Here is a 20,115-nt window from a genome sequence, read left to right on the forward strand (position 1 = left end):
TTTTTTTGGCATATTTGGAACTCATTCCTTTCTCCCTAGGTCTAACATTTGGCAGGAACAAAAATGAGCTCCAAAGAGATTTCACACACTATGTCCAGTAGTAACTCTGAGAAACAGAGGAAAGCAAAGGGAAGGGAAGCAAAACAAAAGCCAAATATTTGCCTCAGAGCAGTAATTCTTCTACCAGCTCATTCTAGCTATTTTGATCTCCTCTCCTCCTTTTATAAGCCTAAATAGGCCTAAACTTTCTGGCTTCATTGTTTTGGTACACAAAGAACAGAAGGCAAACTTTCTATGAGCCGAAGAACCCAGGCTGTGAGACTCAAGGGGAAGCCAGGGTGATGTGATGGCCCAGGTCCTGGATACTACTTCCAGTCCAGCTACTGCTACATCAGACACTCCTGGAGGGGGGACAGAAAGAAAGGGAAGGAGGAAGGAGGAAGAAAGAAAGAGAGAGAGGGAGAGAGAGAGAGAAGAGGGCATTTCATAATTATTCTCTTACTGCTGAAAGGGTCACTTCCTTTAGATTTAGGGTGTTGGAAGAGTACAGTGCAAACCCAGCACAACCACAGGACTCAATCCACAAGCAAACCTGTCAGATAACAGCAAAAATTCTTACTAAAAAAATCTAAATTGGAGTGATGTCAGCAAGATGGTGGACTAAGAAACCCCAGGCTCCCATTCCTCCCTAGGAGATGCTGACTCATCAATATATAGACCAAATTTCCTTTGTGAGAATTCCTGAAACCAGTTAAGAGGTCGCAGCACTCCAGATGAACACAAAACCAAGAAGAATAGTGGATTAAAGTGGATAGAAAAGGCTGTTGCATTTTGCCAGGCCTAGTCCCCCTGCTTCCCTTGGATAGTGCAGTGCAATTAGGAGAAAATTAGGAGAAAAGAAAAGAGGAACATGCATCCAACATTCTGGCTTTTGGGGGGGCTTCCCAAGAGACTGGTTTCCATCTCACGTGACTCAGAGCACTGATGGGAATGGTGAGATACTCTGGATACCATGTTAGGGGTAGCTAAAGGGAGTTCCCATGGCTTGTTACAGCACCAGAGACGCTGCAATACCAAAAACAGACACCAGGGGGAGGAAGAGATTATGGGCTCCTGACAAGGAAGGGGGCAAACCTCTTTAACTGAGAAATTACACACACAAGCCTGGAGAAGGCACACCCCAGAAAAGGTTTGAAAGATCCCCAGAATCCGTAGCCCAGATGATTGGTGAAGGCTGTTCCCTGTAAGAAGCTAGTCTGTAAAGACTAGGAGATATAACTGTTTCTTTCAAATACTCAAATCTCCACTAAAGATTCTAAGGCATACAAAAAAACAGGGAAAGGTGGCCCAATCAAAGGAACAAAATAAGTCTCCAGAAATCTTTCCTAAAAAAATGGGAGATCTCTGAGTGACCTGACAAAGAACTCAAAATAACTGTCCTAAGGATGTTCGGTGAGCTCTAGGAGAACACAGACAACTACATAAAATCAGGAAAATGTTGCATGAACAAAACAGAATATCAATAAAAATACTGAAACTATGAAAAAGAACCAAACAAATTCTGGATCTGAAGAATATAATAACTATGAAATGAAAAATTCACTAAAGAGGTTTAAAAGAAGACTTGTTAAAGCAGAAGAAAAAAATCAGCAAATTATTACTACTTTAAGTCATAAATTGTTCCAAGAGACAAAGAAAGACATTATATAATGATAAAAGGGTCAATCCACAAGGAAGAGATGACAATTATAAATATATATGCACCCAATGTCAGAGCTCCCAAATATATGACACAAACATTGACAGAAATGAAGGGAGAAATAATAAAAATAAGAGATTTCAATCCCCATTTTCAACTATTGATAGAACAACCAGACAGCTGGTCAACAAGGAAAGAGTACTTGAACAATATCATAGGCTAACTGGACCTAACAGATATATATACAGAACACACCACCAGCCAACAGCAGGATACATATTCCTTGTATGGACACATAAAACATTCCCTAGGACAGATCACATGTTAAGCCATAAAACAAGTATTAGAAGTTTTCAAAATCGAAATCATTAAAAAAAATCTTCTCTAATCGTAATGGGACAAAATTAGAAATCAATAGCCAATGGAAAACTGAAAAATCTAGAAACATGTGGAAATTAAACACCATACTCTTAAGCAGCCAACAGGTCAAAGAAGAAATCACAAGGAAGATTAGAAAATATCTTGGGATACATGAAAATGAAAACACAAAATAACAAAATGTATGAAATACTATAAAAGCAGTACTAGGAGAAAAATTTATTAAAAATGCTTACATCAAAAAAGAAGAATGATCTCAAATCAATAACCTAACTATATACCTGAAGGAACTAGAAAAAAGGAACTAAATCCAAAGTTAGTAGAAGGAAGGAAATAATACAAATAAGAGCAGAAATAAGGAAAATACAGCACAGAAAAACAATAGAAAAAAATCAGTGAAACTAAGACTTGACTTTTGGAAAGAACAACAAAACATAAACGCTCAGCTAGATTAACTGAAAAAGAGAGAAGACTCATATAACCAGAATCAGAGAGGAAAAAGGGGACATTATAACTAATGTCACAGAAATAAAAGGGATTATGAGAGACTACTATGATCAGTTATACACCAACAAATTGGGTAACCAGAGGAATGGATACATTCCTAGAAACATACAGTCAGCTAAGACTGAATCATGAAGAAATAAAAAAATCTTAACAGACCTATAGCTAGAAAGGAGATAGAATCAGTAAGCAAATACCTTCTAACAAATATAAGCCGAGCACCAAATGGCTTCAGGGGAGAATTCTACCAAGCATTTAAACAATTAACACCAATCCTCCTCAAATATTTCCAAAAACTGCAGAGGAGGGTACATTTCCAGACTCATTCTGTGAGGCCAGCATTTCCCCATACCAAAGCCAGACAAAAATACTACAAGAAAAGAAAACTACAGACCAATATCCCTTATGAACATTGATGCAAAAATCCTCAACAACATACTAGCAAACCAAATTTAACAGCACATTAAAAAGATTACACACCATTAAAAGTGAGATTTATTCCTGGAATTCAAGGATGCTTCAACATATAAAAATCGATGTGCTACATCACATTAACAGAATGAAGAAAAAAAAAAAAACCCTCTTGGTCATCTCAAGGGATGCAAAGAAATCATTTCACAAAATTCAACACACTTTCATGAAAAAAAAAATACACTCAACAAACCAGAAATGGAAGGAAACTACTTCAACATAAGAAAGGTGTCATATGAAAAGCCCTCAGCTGACATCATCCTCAACAGTGAGAAACTGGAAGCTTTTCCTCACAGATCAGGAACAAGGCAAGGATGTCCACTCTCACTGTTTTTATTCAGTGAAGTACTGAAAGTCCTATCCAGATGGCATGATTTTATATGTAGAAAACCCTAAAGATTCCATAAAAATACTGTTAGAACTAATAAATAAATTCAACAAAGTAGCAAGATAAAATATCAATACAGAAAAATCAGTTGCAATTCTATGCACTAATAATGTACAATCCAAAAAGGAAATTAATACAACAATGCCATTTACAATAGCATCAAAAAGGATAAAGTACTTAGGAATAAAATTAACCAAGGATGTAAAAGACTTGTATACTGTAAACTATAAAATGTTGCTGAAAACAATTTAAAAAGATGCAAATAAATGGGAAAGACATCCTGTGTTTATGGATTAGAAGACTTAATAGTTAAAATATCCATACCATCCAAAGTAATCTACAAATTCAATGCAATCCCTGTCAAAATCTCAATGGCATGTTTTGCAGAAACAGAAAAAATCATCTTAATTCATGAAACCTCAAGGGACTCCAAATAGCCAAAACAATCTTGAAAAAGAACAAAGTTGAGGCCTCACATTTCCTGATTTCAGAACATATATATACAAAGCTACAATAATCCAAAGGCTGTGGTATTGACATAAAGACAAACATGATCAGTGGAACAGAATAAAGAGCTCAGAAATAAACTCTTACGTATGTATATGGTCAAATGATCTTCATCAAAGGTGCCAAGATCTTGCCATGGAGGGAAGGATAGTCTCTTCAACAAATGGTTCTGGGAAAACTGGATATCCACAGGCAAAAGAGTGAAGGTGGACCCTTAACTTATACCATATATAAAAAGTGACTCGAAACAAAATGGATTAAAGACCTAAACAGAAGACCAAAAACTATAAAACTCCTAGAAGAAAATATAGGGGGAAAGCTTCAAGACGTTGGATTTGGCAGTGCTTTCTTCGATATGATATTAGAAGCACAGACACAAATGCAAACATAGACACATGGGACTACATAAAACTTAAAAACTATGCATCAAAGGAACTATCAAGAGAGTGTGAAGGCAACCTTTAGAGTGAGAGAAAGTCTCTGAAAATCATCTGATAAGTGGTTAAAATCCACAATACATAAAGAACTCCTACATTTCAACAACAACAACAACAACAAAATAACCCAATTAAAAAATGAGTAAAGAACTTGAATAAACACTTCTCCAAAGAAGATATATTCATGGCCAACAAGCATGGGAAAGGATGTTTAATATTATTGATCATTAAGAAAAATGCAAATAAAACCACAAGGAGATATCATTTCATACCCACCAGGCCACCAGGATGGCTTTAGTTATTTAAAAAAAAAAAAAGTAAAATAACAAGCATTAGCAAGGATGTGGAGAAACAAGAACCCTCATACCTCATTGGTAGGAATGTAAAATGGTGCAGTTGCTCTGAAAAAGTCTGGTGGTTCCTCAAAAAGTTAAACATAGAATAACCCTGTGGCTCAGCAAATCCACACCTAGATATGTTCCCAAGAGAAATGAAAACATATGTCCACACAGAAACTTCTACATGAATGTGTATGGCAGCATTGTTCTCAATAGGCCCAAGGTAGAAACAACCCAAATATCCACCAATGGAAGAATGGATAAACAAGCTGGTATGTACACACAATGGATCCATACTGAGGCATAAAGAGGGTACTTATGTATGCTACAACTTGGAAACATTAAGTTTTTACAAAAAGGAAGTAAAAGAAGCCAGACACAAAATGTCACATATTATATGATTCCTTTCATATGATATATCCAGAAGAGGAAAGTACACAGAGACAGAAAGCAGACTAGTAGTTCCCAGAGGGGGAGAGAGGTGTGGGGAAGGATTACTTAATGGGTACAAGGTGTTTTTTCTGAGGTGATAAGGTTTTGAAACTAGAGGGAGGTGGTGGTTTGCACAATATTTTGAATAAATAACATAGAACTGTACACTTTAAAAGTTAACTGTAGGTTATGTGAATTTCACCAAGATAAAACAAAGTGAAGAGAAACTGGCTTACTTTTCTTTTTCCTCTTGAGATAATGCTCGCCAAACAATTTTATTCAAGCGCCTATTTAAAAAAAAACAATAATCATTTAGTAGCAGTAGTTCATTTAATGGCAAAAGGCTGATCCCAGGCTCTGAAGGGCACTGCGGGCAGATCCCGAGCCAAGGGACACCCACACTGGACCATGTCACTGCCATTTGCTTAAAGACACTGGATAGGAGTATCTGCCTCCCTCAGCATCACTGTGGAAAGCTCATGGCTTTGTAGCAGTCATGTTGAATATTAAAGGAGGGCACAACTCTCAGCTCGGTCAGGTAAAACCCAGGCTAAGAAATGGAAGTAAACAAAATGGTTGTCATTTTCTCTGCATGAGGTCTCTAAACACTCACTGATTTTCTCCCTATGGAAAAGTAAAACCATGCCCTTAGAGACATTCTTCTAGACCTGGGTTTTCAGAGAAAAAGGTGTGAAGAGAGTCATAAATAATAGGACCAGGACACTTTTTAGAGATCAACGAGCCTGACTTGCTTGTTTTCCAAACAAGGTCACTGAGAAGGGCAAACAGATGAAGTGCCTGGCTCACCCATCACAGCTTGATGGTGGTAGCAGCGCTGAAACTTTCTGAAGCTCATCACTGAACATGTTCGCGGAGAGAGAGGAAAGGAGGAGGCTGAAGCCAGTGGTTTCTATGGGGTAGATGCAGCTCCTTTTCTTGTTATGAATCAGTGATGCTTCTAGCGGAGGTGCCGGCCCCATCCTGTTCCCCCGTTCTGTACCACTACATCACTACCCAAAGTAGGCTTCCTGGAGTGCAGGGCACAGAACACTGGCTCCGGGCGGCTGGGAGCTGGTGTTCCATGAAAAAAACAAGCTCCAATAAAATGAGTTGGGAGAATACTGCCCCTCTCCAGGAGGCATTCTCTAACCACTGGACCCAGCATCAGCGGCACAGGGCTTTGAGAACACTTTTGGGGTGTTACCCTGCCTGACCTCCCTTCCTGAGCCTGGTGAGACCATGGCAAGGGGGTCTGGCATGCGGTGAAGAGCATAGGCTCTGGAGCCAGACTGCCTGGGTCCAAAGCTCAGTTGGCTTCTCCACTTATTAGCTGTGAGACTTTGGGCCAGCAGCCAACTTCTCTGTAGAATGTGGATAATAATGGTACCTCCCTCCTAGAGTTGCCATGAGGGCTCAGTGAACCAGTGTGTGCGAACCTGTCTGACACGGGTGAATGCTCTGTACGTGATACAAACAGTCGGGAAGCAGGCAATAAGTCAGCTCAGTGCTTCTGTCTCACTTGGAGGCTTTGAGTTCCTTGGGGCCTATTTGGAAATTGGGTTATTTTTAATTACGTGGTTCACGTATCTATAAGCAGGGCTCCTAAGACCTGTTTAAAGGATTCATAGGATGCATTTTTGGCTTGTGTGTATATGCGTCTCTGAAAACAAAAACAAAAATACAACTTCATTTAAAAATCCCCTTAAACCTAAACCTTGAAAGTAGAGACAGTATGTAGTAGGGAGGCTGGGAGTGAGGCCAAGGGCTTTGGAGCCACATGGCTCTGGGTTCAAATCTCAGTGCCTCTACTTTGCTGCTGTGTGATCCTGTTATGTTATATAACTTTTTGAAACTCTGTTTTCTTATCGCTGAAACAAGGATAACACCACCTACCTTGGTGTTGGGAGGATTGAGATGTACATATGAAGTGACCAGGAATAACTCAGTGTTTATTCCCTCCAGGTTCTGAAGATGGGCGAGGCTTGGAAACTGAGAAACCTTAGTAAATGTGGGTCCAATTAGCTAGCACACAGACCACTAATTTTAATTCAATCTTTTAGAAAATACTTTTCTAAGAGCACACTTACATAACCTCTGTTATTCCCCCTTTTATCCATCTATACTGAGATACTTGAAAGTACAGAGGGCAGAAAAAGTGGGTGGGTGTGAACTGAGGGCAGCTGAGAGTGTCGATCCCAGCTCCACTGACCGGCCAGGTGACGGTGGGAAAGCCACAAAGGGTGTGGGATGAGGGCCATCGCTGTGGGATGCCGAGAGGCTATGGGACATGAAGGCCTCTCTGAGGCTGGTCCACCCCTTGATTCAAGGATTTTACCAACCATAGCTTTCTTCTTTTTGTTTTAGGAGAGTGAAATTTGGTTGAGGGGTTGTATTCACTAGCTCTCTACACCTCTAGTTGACAAATCTACTTGTGCCAAGAATTGCCAGAATTTGCAAAGCAACTTGTAATTAATGACGCTTCAGAAATCTAACCAGCAGGCAGATCATTTTGGAGATCATATGCAGAGGTTACTAAGGATGGCCCCACAGCCAGGTTAGAACTGATGCTTCTCCTCTGAATCTGAGGGCTGCAACCTTGACCTTACCCTCAAAATCAAAATGAGCTGCAGACAATGACCCCAGAAGCCAGCCGGCCCTGCCAACCCTCACTCAAAGTTTATACTCAGACACACAAAGCCAAAATTGCTATCTCAATTCATAAAATATTGAAACAGAAGGACTCCCACACACAGCCAGTTAAGTGTGACCAACATAGCTAGTTTATGTCACTATTTTGGCCAAAGGGCTATGAGCTTCCCAACTGTCTGGTCATTGCTAACCATACAAATTCAGGGTTTTATTTGGCTTACCTGTGATGGGAAACTCCTTAGAAATGTTATATTGGGAACGGAGTGGGAGTAAACCCAGTTTCATTAATTACTTTTCATAGTATGTGTATCTTTAGAAAGGTGGAGCAAGATGGAAAAGGGAATTGACACTTATACCAACAAAATTCTTAAAAACTATTGAATGCAAAAGATCAGGAAGTTTTGTTCTGTATAATACTAATGTTAATATTAATATTATTAAATAATAATATTAAATATTCATTTAATATAAATATCACATTAATATCATATATTAAGTCAATTATATTGAATTTTAAATAATACTAATCATATTAAAATTAATATTACTATTAATAATAGCAATATGCATTTCTCTAAGGGTCCTAAAAGGTTTTTCCATATTCACTCATTGGAAGTAAGAAGTGGGCCAAATCACTATGTCTGTATTTTGGTTTTGCTGTTAGGGAAGGAGGGATCCCTGTTTTCAGAAAGGGAAAGGGTTAATGTAGGGGGAAGAGCTGTGTGACTATTATACTCTGTGTATTTATTGTTATTTTAGGATTAGCAGATTCAGGAAATGAAAGGGGTAAGTAATTAACATTAATTGCTCTTTATATATAATTTACATAACCATCACAACTGCCTCCGGAGATAGATTTTGTAAATAAGGAATCTGAAGCTTGCAATTGTTACATGACCTGCAAAGTACACGTCAGAATCAAAAATGAAACCCAGAATGGGGACCTCAAAGCCCTAGCTTGTGGGCCTGCATCAGGCTTTCACAAACCAGGTAATTCTAGAACTCAAATATTTGACTGAGTCAAGCAAATTCAATTATAATATGAATGATACATTTTGAATAACTGAATTTGATGAATTTTAATAACTAAACATGAATTAGATCAGATTCAAATTAAATTCCAATAGTCAAATACATACATAGCAACACCTGCTATCGAGAGGAGACAACGGGGAAAGCAAGGCTGCCAAGCTCCGGCCCTTGGAAGTTGACATCCTTGCAGGGGAGAGCCAGGCCTGTGCAGAAGCTGTGAGCCCTCTGAGGACTACAGGCAAGGTGGCTGGTGGAGTCACTGGGGAAAGGCCTCTTGGAGGAGGGCCACTGGAGCTGAGGCAAGACGGGAATGAAAGAGGCCAGCTGGAGGACACGAAGAGGGGCAGCATTGCTGGGAGGCAAGGGAAGGCCTGCCTGGCGCAGAGGGAGAGGCAGAGCGGAGGGGCAGCCCCCTTGTGCAGGGGATGGGGGGAAATCTACAGAGCAAAGCCTCAGGCTCACAGACATGAGTGAGCCTTGGCATAGTTCGTTGTGTCTGCAAGAGAAAGGAAGGGCAGACAAAGACTCAGAGAAGTCCTGAGGAGCCTGGAGGCAGCCGAAGGAGCTCATGTAAGCCTCCATTCTTAGGTGAGGGCAGGAGAAGGCTCCCGTGAAAGGAGATTTGCAGAGGCCTGTGACGGGCATGGTGGGGAAAGGCCAGCCTCTGGACTGGACTGTGCACCCCATGTGGCAGGAGTCAGGCTCTATGCTTCTTTCAAACACACACTAGACACACTGCAAAATGACAACAGACCAGCATACGCTGCCTAGGACACATCGTTAACTTTCATGTACTTTATTTCATTCCTCCCACCCACATGGTGGTAGGTGAAAACCCAGTTGCACAGCTTCCAGAACCCAGGAAAGGCTTGCCCGGAGAAGCAGGGCATGCTTAAAGTTCAAGTGCTAGGCACAGAGGCTTAATAAAGTGCTGGGAGTGGGGTGGGGAGGAGACCACAAAGCTAGGCCAAGGGTGAGACCGGGCATCTGCCCTTGTGAAAAGAGACCCCTATCTCAGCACTAAGACAGTGACTAAGAGTATAACTTTCACTGGAGCCAACTTGATCATCCTCCTGATCTTGGGAAAAAATGGTTTATATAGTAGGAGACACTTACATTATCTCCATTATCTCATTATTGTGGAGTTTCATTAGTCACTTTACAAAATCTTAGGTGTCGAAATGATCAAATTCACTCTGCTAAAAGGAAAGCGTCAAAGATCTCAGGGAAACGTGAGATTTCTATAGATTTTGGAGAGGGAAGATGGTTCCTTTAAAACTCTGTTGGACTTCTTCAGGTGCCTGGCACAGAGGAAGCGCCTCTGTTTGTAGCAGCTACCGCTGATAATCCTTTGGGGCAATCACTAAGTAGTTGCTCCAGGTAAAGAAAAAAATCTAAGCTAAAACAAGAGAAAACAAGCCCAAACAAATAAATTCCACAGCCATTAAAGAGCAGCCAGGAATAATACTCACTTTTCATAGCTCTTAATGGCCTGTTCCACTTTTTGCTTATAGATATTGAGCTTGACTCCTTGGGGGTTAATTAATGTCATCTTATTGGTGGTGTTGCACACGTGTGCCAGAGGGAACACCTGAACAGCAATACCAAAGGAAGGCGTCAGCTGATAGGTTAACATGTACCTTTGAAAATGGATCTACAGAGCCATATGGCATGTTTTTATGACTATAAAACCAGTATAATTACAGAAAATTAGAGAACACGGATAATCACAAAGAAAAAAATAAGAATCGGAGATATCATTGCTAATCTTTTTCTTCCAATTTTAAAACTATATATTTTTAAAATCACCACCATGCACACACACAAAACAACAGCTTTGGGAAATTCCTAGTCAGAAACAAGTATCATCTTCATAAGCCCCTGTCAAACTGATGAGAGTGAGCAATTTTTAAGTAAAAGGGTCACCTTGTTGCTACTTTGTAAATTACTACTTGGGTTAAACATCTTCCTCATATATTTATTTTACATTTTATTTTCTCTTGAAAATATCTGATTATATTTAACATCTTTGGACTATTTTCCTTGTCAGTTTATAAGAGATTCTTATAAATGTCAAAGAGAGAAGCCTTAGTGATCACATTCTGTAAGAACAGCAGACTACCAGAAAGAGAGGGCTTCTTTTGTAGTCTTTCTGCTTGCACCTGGTGCTTACTTTTGGGTTTGGGTATGTCTATGATTCCATGCCATCTTCTTAATACCTATAATACTATATACTTACCTCTTTGCATGTTACCTCTCTCTCTCTAGTAGAATATAAGCTCCATCAGAGTAGAAACTTTGTCTTATTTACTACTGTATTCCCATTACCTAGAACATTGGCTGGCACATAGTATGCCCTCAACAAATGTTTGTTGGTAAATGAATAAATATATATTCATAAAAAAGTATATTCCATACCTTAATATTTAAACAAAAGAGAAAAGTCTAACAGAATGCCAAGCTATAAAATTGCTTCAAAATTATATATGATTCCAACCATAGCAGCATGTAGGCATTTTGAAAATGTGGAGAATTGCTTTTGAGAAGTAAATTTTTACTTTCAATCAAGATGATATAGGTCATGCTTTTACGTTCCCTCTTATATCCAAAATTATACAAAAATTGAATTGTTATTGCTTAAGAAAAAAAATGCAGAGAACGGAAAGGAGGAAGGAAAGAAAAAAAGGTCAGATGCATGGCTGATAAATTTCTAGATACAAAAGTTGAATGGAACTGGGAACAAGTGAGCAGGGCTGAAGTTGTGGACTTGCTGTCTCTGTGTTTAAGGACAGCAGGGGCGGGGCGGAGGGGGCGCGTGGAGGCGCGGTGCACAACTCCTGGAGAGCAAGTGGGACTATGTATGAGTGTTCGTACGTCAAGGGCCCAAGTCAGGCTCAGTGCGGGCCTGAATCCAGTACTGGTCTGAGGGCCTCTCACCCTTGAAGAAGATTCTGCCAACTGAGAGAGGACACTGATGTAGCATCACCACCAAGAACTATACCAAGCCACCCTCTGAATCTATCACATTCCAGTACCACCGAGGAATGAGAGCTCTAAACACCAGTGGGCGGGGCGGGTGGGGGGAGGTTACAAGGGGATAGATTTAGGCAACTGCAAAACTGGAGAACGACTCCCTCTGACCCTCCTCCCTCTCATGCTCTCTGTCTCTCATTCTCTCTTTCTCAAATAAATAAAGAAAATCTTTAAAAAAAAAAAAATAAATAAAAATAAATTTAAAAAATAAATAAATAAATAAAAGGGCGCCTGGGTGGCTCAGTTGGTTAAATGACTGCCTTCGGCTCAGGTCATGATCCTGGAGTCCCGGGATCGAGTCCCACATCGGGCTCCCTGCTCGGCAGGGAGTCTGCTTCTCCCTCTGACCCTCCTCCCTCTCATGCTCTCTGTCTCTCATTCTCTCTTTCTCAAATAAATAAAGAAAATCTTTAAAAAAAAAAAAAAAACTGGAGAACGAAAAATACAGATTAAAATAATCCTGTTAATCTATACTAAAATTCCAAAATCTATAATGAAAAAAATGCAAAAATGATGGCTGAGAAAATCAACAATGAGATTGTAAATTCAGTTGAGAAGAAATTAATCTTATGAGCCATCTAACAAAAATTTATAGCAATTATAATTAAAATTATGATTAGGTTGTTCAAAGAAGTAACAGTTATGTAAAAGTACAAAAACATACAGAAGCGCCATAAGAAAAAATGGACAGGAAAAAGAGTACTTTAAACCTATCTTGGAAAAAAGGACATTGAAATGGATGGCTACATACACTAATTTTTTAATTTAAACATCAAGACCAAAACAAACAAGAAAATAGGCAAAGATTCAGAAAACATAAGAGAAAGAAATGAAGAGGCTATGAAATCAAACCTCACTACTTGTCAGGAGCAGGAATTCAGCATGTGGCTTCTAGAACAACTTTTGTCAAAGGGAAGGGGCCAGAACAGTAGGTTAAAAGGTGAGTCGACTGGGCTTTGAACACTGAATGAAGCTTGCAGTAATAGGGAAAAAAAAAAAAAGAACACCACAACTCTCAAAATAGAGCTACATATCACAAAAACTTTCAGAGGAAAAAGAAATCAATCTCCACAAAATCAAAGACCTTTACATTTTTATCACCTCTGGAAAAAACACCCCCTTAGAAGTCTATAAATAGCTCTCCAAGTTTGCCAACATATGGCCCAAATGCAAATCAACACCATAAAATATTTAGCAACATGATAACACTTATATTAATGTTCTACTTCCCTCTTTTGTGGTTTTGGATCTCATGCCTTGCGTGGCCATCATGTACTTCAGTGTGGTAGTAGTTCAAATTTGGCTCTGTGCACCCACTCTCATTCCTTTCTGCATGCAGATTTAGGGAAAGACAAAGTCATACTCCACACCTTCAGTCTGTGGTCTTAGTTTTTACAACATGGTGGTCACATGGAGGTCCCATGGGATATTCTCTTTATGATGTCAAATGTAGTGTGACTATGAGGTCGTAAGGGGCATTCTGATAGGACTTGAGGGATCAGAACCATGGCCGCCCAGCTTCTGCAAGGAAGCATGTGGGGAGGAGGGTGCAGTTAATGAAAAAACTGACAACTTTGTTTGAAAGGGAATAAAACCTGATCACATCTCCTTTGAAAATGATTTACTTATTACCTCTCATAATGAAAATCAAGAGATCCTCTTAGACAATATTTGACAACAAAAAAAGAGCCTAATGATATCACCTACCTCAATTCTCTTGAGATTAACCTAAAGAAGCCTTACCAAATTGATATTAATAATCATACCCTGTGGGGAAAGATTTTAACTATGAGAAAGGGAGGGAAGATGGGGGAGGGAGAGAGAGAGAGAGAGATAAATGGGGGAGAGACAGAAAGAAAGAAAGAGAGAGGGAGAGAGGGTCATCGACCATAAAGAAAGAAGAAATTGCTAGAATTCATAGACAGCTAATTTGGGTTGATTCTGTTAGAATTTTTCCCACCGTTAGACCTTTAAGCAACCACTGTATTTAAGAATAGTTTTGTCAATAATGGTAATAGTGTTTATCCTTTACTCTCTGCCAAGCATTAAGCACTCTCTACATATTTTCTCATTCAGTCCCTATATTGATATATACATTGAGTTGCAGGTTTTGTTACATGCCTTTTCTTTCTACCAAACTCTGCTGTTCTTTATTCCTTTCAAAAAAAACCTACTAGTTTTCTAGCATAATACATGTACAAAGTAACCATTTATTGAATATTTGAAAAACTAAAACTATATATAAATTAAAAATAATGGTCAAGGCTCAAAAAATGTTTATCTATATTATAAAACATAATGAAGTCTGGACTCCACCAAATTTGAATTCTTGGTAATTGAGGCATGGGATGAATGTAACTTTGCTATTTTTTTAAGAGGTATTTGCTAGAAATATGAATAAAGTGAACAAGATTTTGAGAGATTTAGCTTATATTAGAAAACTATTCTGAAATAATAAAAGAACAGACAATTAAAATGAAATACCATTTTCACACAGCAATTGGCAAAATTGTTTTTTTTTTAATGTACTGCTCTTTAGTGATAACAAAGACATAGGTAAATAGGCCTTGTTAAAATTCCAAGTAAACTGTGCACTAATGGGGGACTAATTCAAATAAATTGCAGTAGTTCATATTATTGAATATTAGTGCAACCATTAAAAATTCATCCAAATATGGTCATTACAAGGGAGTATGTTCATAACAAATGCTAAATGAAGGAAGCAGAATACAGAACTGTATGCACAGGTATTAGTTGTTAAAAGTCATACTACAGGTAGAGTTCCTCCTGACAACATTCTGTGTTTATCAGCAACCCCACATTTTGAAAATGAGAAAACAGTATGAAACTGGTGTTTATATATTTATTGTTCAACTTTGGCTTAGTTCACCAATTTCACTTTTTTCAACTTAATCAGCTCTTCCAACAAATATCCCAGAGCTTGCTGCCAGATTGGCCAAGGAGAGGTCTGACGGGATGTGCGTAATGAAAACGCCAGAGCTGCACAAATCCTGCATGGGTAACTCTGAACACAGATGTGGTGGCTTTATGGACAGTGCGGATGCACAAACTGCTGAGTGCAGAAGCTTAAATGTCTGCTTTCAAACTGGAACATCTCCAGTCTCCAAAGAACAAATGAAAGCAGGACCACAGAATTAACTGGCAAAGGAAGAGTGTGTCAACAAGATCATTCATAAACCCAAGAAAATATGTTACTTACTACAGAGTAGTCTATGTCCCACATTTTTCATATAAACTTTTAGAAAAGAAATGATTGTTCTTTTCAATTTAGTGAACACTGTAATTGTAGAAGATAAACATCTGTTGATCTGGAACAATGTTCACCATAGACTGTTGAGTAAAAATGAAGGCACAAAACTGTATATTCAGTTTGACTTCATTTTGGTAAAACAAAAACAAAGAACAAAAGATACATATGTAGCGAAAAAGGTCTGGTCAAACAACTACCAAATGATTCATCAGTGGTGGAATTATGACTCTACTGTTTCTTTCTTTTTCACTTACCTGTATTTCCTAATTTTTATACACAGTGAATATGTATAGCTTTTGTAGTAACTGTCCTTTTAAATTTTTAATTAAGATAAGCCTTTCTATCAATACATAATTTCGTTATGTTCAATGCTACTATATGACAGCAACAAAATGCTTGTCCTTAACAGCATCCCTAACCTCTTTGCACCTAACTTCCTTGTCAGCTAAACGACAAGATGAATAGCAATTTCACTAAGTTGCTCTAACTTTTAGATATAATACTTTGATGATATCAAATGCTTTGTTCGAAACCCAGTAATGAGGGCTCATCATGTACTATATTAATGGGATTGTGCCATGGCCTGTCAGAAGTAAATGATGGAGCTAGTGTGCAAGCCCAGCGTATCTGACCACAGAGTTATGTGCCTAATGAACCCAGATTATGGCAAAGCAGGAAGCCTTGATGGGATGTTATTAAAGAACATCATGATGTTGATGCTGATTATGTAAATTTCCAATGATACAGATTAATGTTCCTGAATTATTTCACTTTTCTTTGAAGCAATTGGCAATAAAGAACTCTGAATTCCAGATTCATCAAATAACTAAAACAATTTTATCCTTTATATGACTTGGCAATGAATTAATCTTTTTGAATGAGCTAAGGTAAAATTATCTGGTCCATTGGAAACCAAAAGTGCCAGTTAGCATCTTGTAATGAAGAGTTGCTAGGGCAACCTCTCTGCTCAATACTTCATTTCCAAGGTGACAGATTTGATGCTGGTCCGGGAAACACTGAAAACCAAAACAGCATTGTGTTCCAGAAGAAGAAAGAGCCCATACATAAGTCATGAATGAAACAAAGAGCTGGGGACAAAGCCAAACACTGCTTTACAATTCGGCCCAGACAGATGTGGCCAGGCACAGAACAGAGGAGTAAGAGTCAATTAAAATTCTCAGTGAAGTGGGTTAAGATTCAGGTTTCCTTTTCAGCTCCATTCTACTTTTTTGTCTACTTTTTCATAAAACATTAGGTCCAAATCTCAAAAACCTATACATCCCACTAAGGAGGAGATATTTTTAGGTTATTGTCTTACTATTCTTTCCATTTCTAAGTGAGGGTCTCTTCCAGTCAGAGAAGATGTTAAGGAATAAAAGATATAGGCGTGCTTTGAGAGTGAAGTTGGAATTTACTGCAGTATACTCCCATCATCATCATGATTTGTGCTCTAACTATCAATAATGGAGGAAGGTAAGCATGCTGGATGGTGTGTTACCTACTCACAGGTCTGTGATGAGAATTTACATTGTCACAAAAGTCACCAAGCACAAGTACCAATGGTGGAATGCAATTGAAAAATGTTGCTCCTCATCCCTTGGCTTTGCTTTCTAGGGTCAGAAGACTAGAATGTTCTTATAAAGAACAGAACCCTCACTACTCTTCCAGTTTTTCCGTCTTGGGAATCACTCCATATTTTTTTCTCTCTGAGCCCCACATGGCTTAGTCTTATCTACCTGACTTTGAAAATAGCCTTGGATCCACCCCCATTGTTGCCACCTGGGTGATAGTCATCCAGGCTTCGCCTCCTGACTGACTCTTACCCTTCCCAGCTTCAAACCTCTCCAACTATTCTGCACATTGCTGCTGAAGCCCAAACTTGATCTTCTGCTAAAAACCCTTTGCTTGTCCTCAGGATGACATTCCAACTTCTTAATCAATCAAGGCACTTCCTTTACTAGTGCTAACACCTTCCTCCAGTCACACAAAACATTCTTTAGAATAACAAACTTTCTTGGACCCATAAACTCCCCCACCTGCTCCCCCACTGCTTAGGACATCCCTCCCAACCTCCTCACCTCATAACTCCTTTTCTGTCCCTGGGTCTTAACTCTCACAGCCAAGTGTGAAGCCTTCTTTGACAAATGAAACTGGCTTAGGGGCCTCTCCTGCATCTTCACTCTGCACCTCCCACTTGTCGCATTTAACCAGGACTTTTTTAAATTGCTATTTCCTCCATGAGATGGTAAACTGTGTTCGGGTAGAAACATTGGTTGTCTTATTTGGCTATACTATAGAGATCAGCTCAGGGCCTGCATACGGTAGGCATGTAATATTTGTTGAATATTTTTAGAATAAAAGCCAATATTTACTGAGTGCCTGCTGAGTATGGACTATTACATGCATTACTTCTTTTAATCCCATAACAATCTCAGAGTATGCATATTATTATTATATAAATTACTGTTTACTTCTTCAGAATACGAACCAGTGAAGAGAGGACAGGTTGAATAAGATTTTACGTCTGCATATTATTTTGAGGGTTTTCAAAACATTTCTACACTTATAGAACAAATGCTTATCAACAAATATTATATAGAGTTCCTCTTGGGAAAAAGGTTGTCCTTGGGGCTGTAACTAGTAGAAATGTAAAATTTATTTGGAAGGTTATTTGATTTCATCTGTCAAAATTTTAAACATGCACACCCTTTGGGTCTAGCAACACCACTTCACAGAATCTACCCCAAAAGAGACACGTACATGTGCCCAAAAATCTCTGTGCAAGGAAATCTGTTACAGGATTGTTTGTGATATGGAAAAGAAGGATATAATGTAAATGTCCATTAAGAATGGGAAAGAACTGGGGATGACAAGTACAGCACAGGAAATACAGTGAACAGTACTATAATAGAATTGGATGGTGACAGAGGATGTTACACTTGTGGTAAGCACACCATAACTTATAGAGTTGTTGGAATCACTGTTGTACACATAAAACTAATGTAATATGGTGTGCCAACTATACTTCAATTAAGAAATAAAATAATGAGGAAGAACCTTGAAACTAGTAAGAATGAGACAGACCCATATCTACACATGTGTAAAAGTCTCTAACAGCTTAATTTTTTTTAAAGTAGGATCCATACCCAGCATGGAGCCCAACATGGGGCCTGAACTCATGACCCCGAGAGTAAGACCTGAGCTGAGATCAAGAGTCGGACATTTAACTGACTGAGCAACCCAAGTGCCCCTAAGACCTTAATTTTTAAAAGATAATTTTTATAAAATAAACAACAAATTATAAAAGATAAAAATGGCAAATCCATATGGTATCACCTCATTTATGATTATTAAAATTGTTCTGCATATGTGTATAAATATATGTTATGTATACATACATATATATATGAGCGTGTGTGTAGAAAAGAGTTGGAGAGACTGTCTTTTTTCCATTGGATATTTTTTCCTGATTTGTCAAAGATTATTTGATCACAGAGTTGAGGGTCCATATCTGAGCTCTCTATTCTGTTCCATTGGTCTATGTGTTTGTTTTTGTGCCAATACCATGTTGTCTTGGTGATCACAGCTTTGTAATATAGCTTGAGGTCCAGGCAATGTGATGCCCAACGTGTTTTTCTTTTTCAACATTTCCTTGGCGATTTGGGGTCTTTTCTGGTTCCATACAAATTTTAGGATTGTCTGTTCCAGCACTTTGAAAAATGCCAATGGTATTTTAATAGGGTTGGCACTGAAAGTGTAAATTGCTCTGGGGAGGATAGACATTTTAACAATGTTTATTCTTCCAATCCATGAGCATGGAATATTTTTCCATCTTTTTGTGTCTTCCTCAATTTCTTTCATAAGTGTTCTGTAGTTTCTAGAGTATAGATCCTTTACCTCTTTAGTTAGGTTTATTCCTAGGTATCTTACGGTTTTTGCTGCTATTGTGAATGGAACTGATCCCTTAATTTCTCTTTCTACAGTTGCATTGTTAGTGTATAGAAAAGCAACTGATTTCTGTGCATTGATTTTGTATCCTGCCACATTGCTGAATATGAGTTCTAGTAATTTGCGGGTGGAGTCTTTTGGGTTTTCCACATAAAGTATCATGTCATCTGCGAAGAGGGAGAGTTTGACTACTTCTTTGACAATTTGGATGCCTTTTATTTCTTTTTGTTGTCTGATTGCTGAGGCTAGGACTTCTAGTACTATGTTGAACAACAGTGGTAAGAGTGGGCATCCTTGTCGTGTTCCTGATCTTAAGGGAAAAGCTCTCCAATGGAAAGAAGACAGTCTCTTCAATAAGTGGTGCTGGGAAAATTGGACAGCTACATATAAAAGAATGAAACTGGACCATTCCCTTACAACATACACAAAGATAAACTCAAAATGGATGAAAGAACTCAATGTGAGACAGGAATCCATCAAAATCCTAAAGGAGAACATAGGCAGTAACCTTTTCGACATCAGCCACAGCAACTTCTTTCAAGACACGTCTCCAAAGGCAAGTGAAACAAAAGCAAAAATGAACTCTTGGGATTTCATCAAGATAAAAAGCTTCTGCACAGCAAAGGAAACAGTCAACAAATCTAAGAGGCAGCCCATGGAATGGGAGAAGATATTTGCAAATGACACTACAGATAAAGGGCTGATATCTAAGATCTATAAAGAACTTCTCAAACTCTACACTCAAAAAACTAATAAACCCAGTCAAAAAATGGGCAGAAGACATGAACAGACACTTCTCCAAAAAAGACATACAAATGGCTAACAGACACATGAAAAAATGTTCATCATCACTAGCCATCAGGGAAATACAAATCAAAACCACAATGAGATACCACCTTACACCAGTTAGAATGGCAAAAATTAACAAAACAGGAAACAACAAATGTTGGTGAGGATGTGGAGAAAGGGGAACCCTCTTACACTGTTGGTGGGAATGCAAGCTGGTACAGCCACTTTGGAAAACAGTA

The 20,115-nt window shown here is 38.6% G+C and overlaps 1 protein-coding gene across 1 annotated transcript in view; it reads right to left on the bottom strand.

Annotated features, from left to right (window-relative positions):
• VWA3B (von Willebrand factor A domain containing 3B) overlaps positions 1–20,115 on the bottom strand; it is a 175,609-nt gene that overhangs the window by 37,418 nt on the left and 118,076 nt on the right. Inside the window, exons 16-18 of the mRNA XM_081832306.1 lie at positions 13,145–13,197; positions 10,308–10,489; positions 5,391–5,441 (exon numbers count right to left, since the gene is read on the bottom strand). Of these exons, the coding sequence (XP_081688432.1) occupies positions 5,391–5,441; positions 10,308–10,489; positions 13,145–13,197 (286 nt within the window). The remainder of the gene's footprint in view (positions 1–5,390; positions 5,442–10,307; positions 10,490–13,144; positions 13,198–20,115) is intronic.

Source organism: Leptonychotes weddellii, chromosome 10 (genome assembly GCF_054177405.1).
Source record: "Leptonychotes weddellii isolate Sample4059 chromosome 10, ASM5417740v2, whole genome shotgun sequence".
In the NCBI taxonomy this organism is placed as follows: Eukaryota; Metazoa; Chordata; class Mammalia; order Carnivora; family Phocidae; genus Leptonychotes; species Leptonychotes weddellii.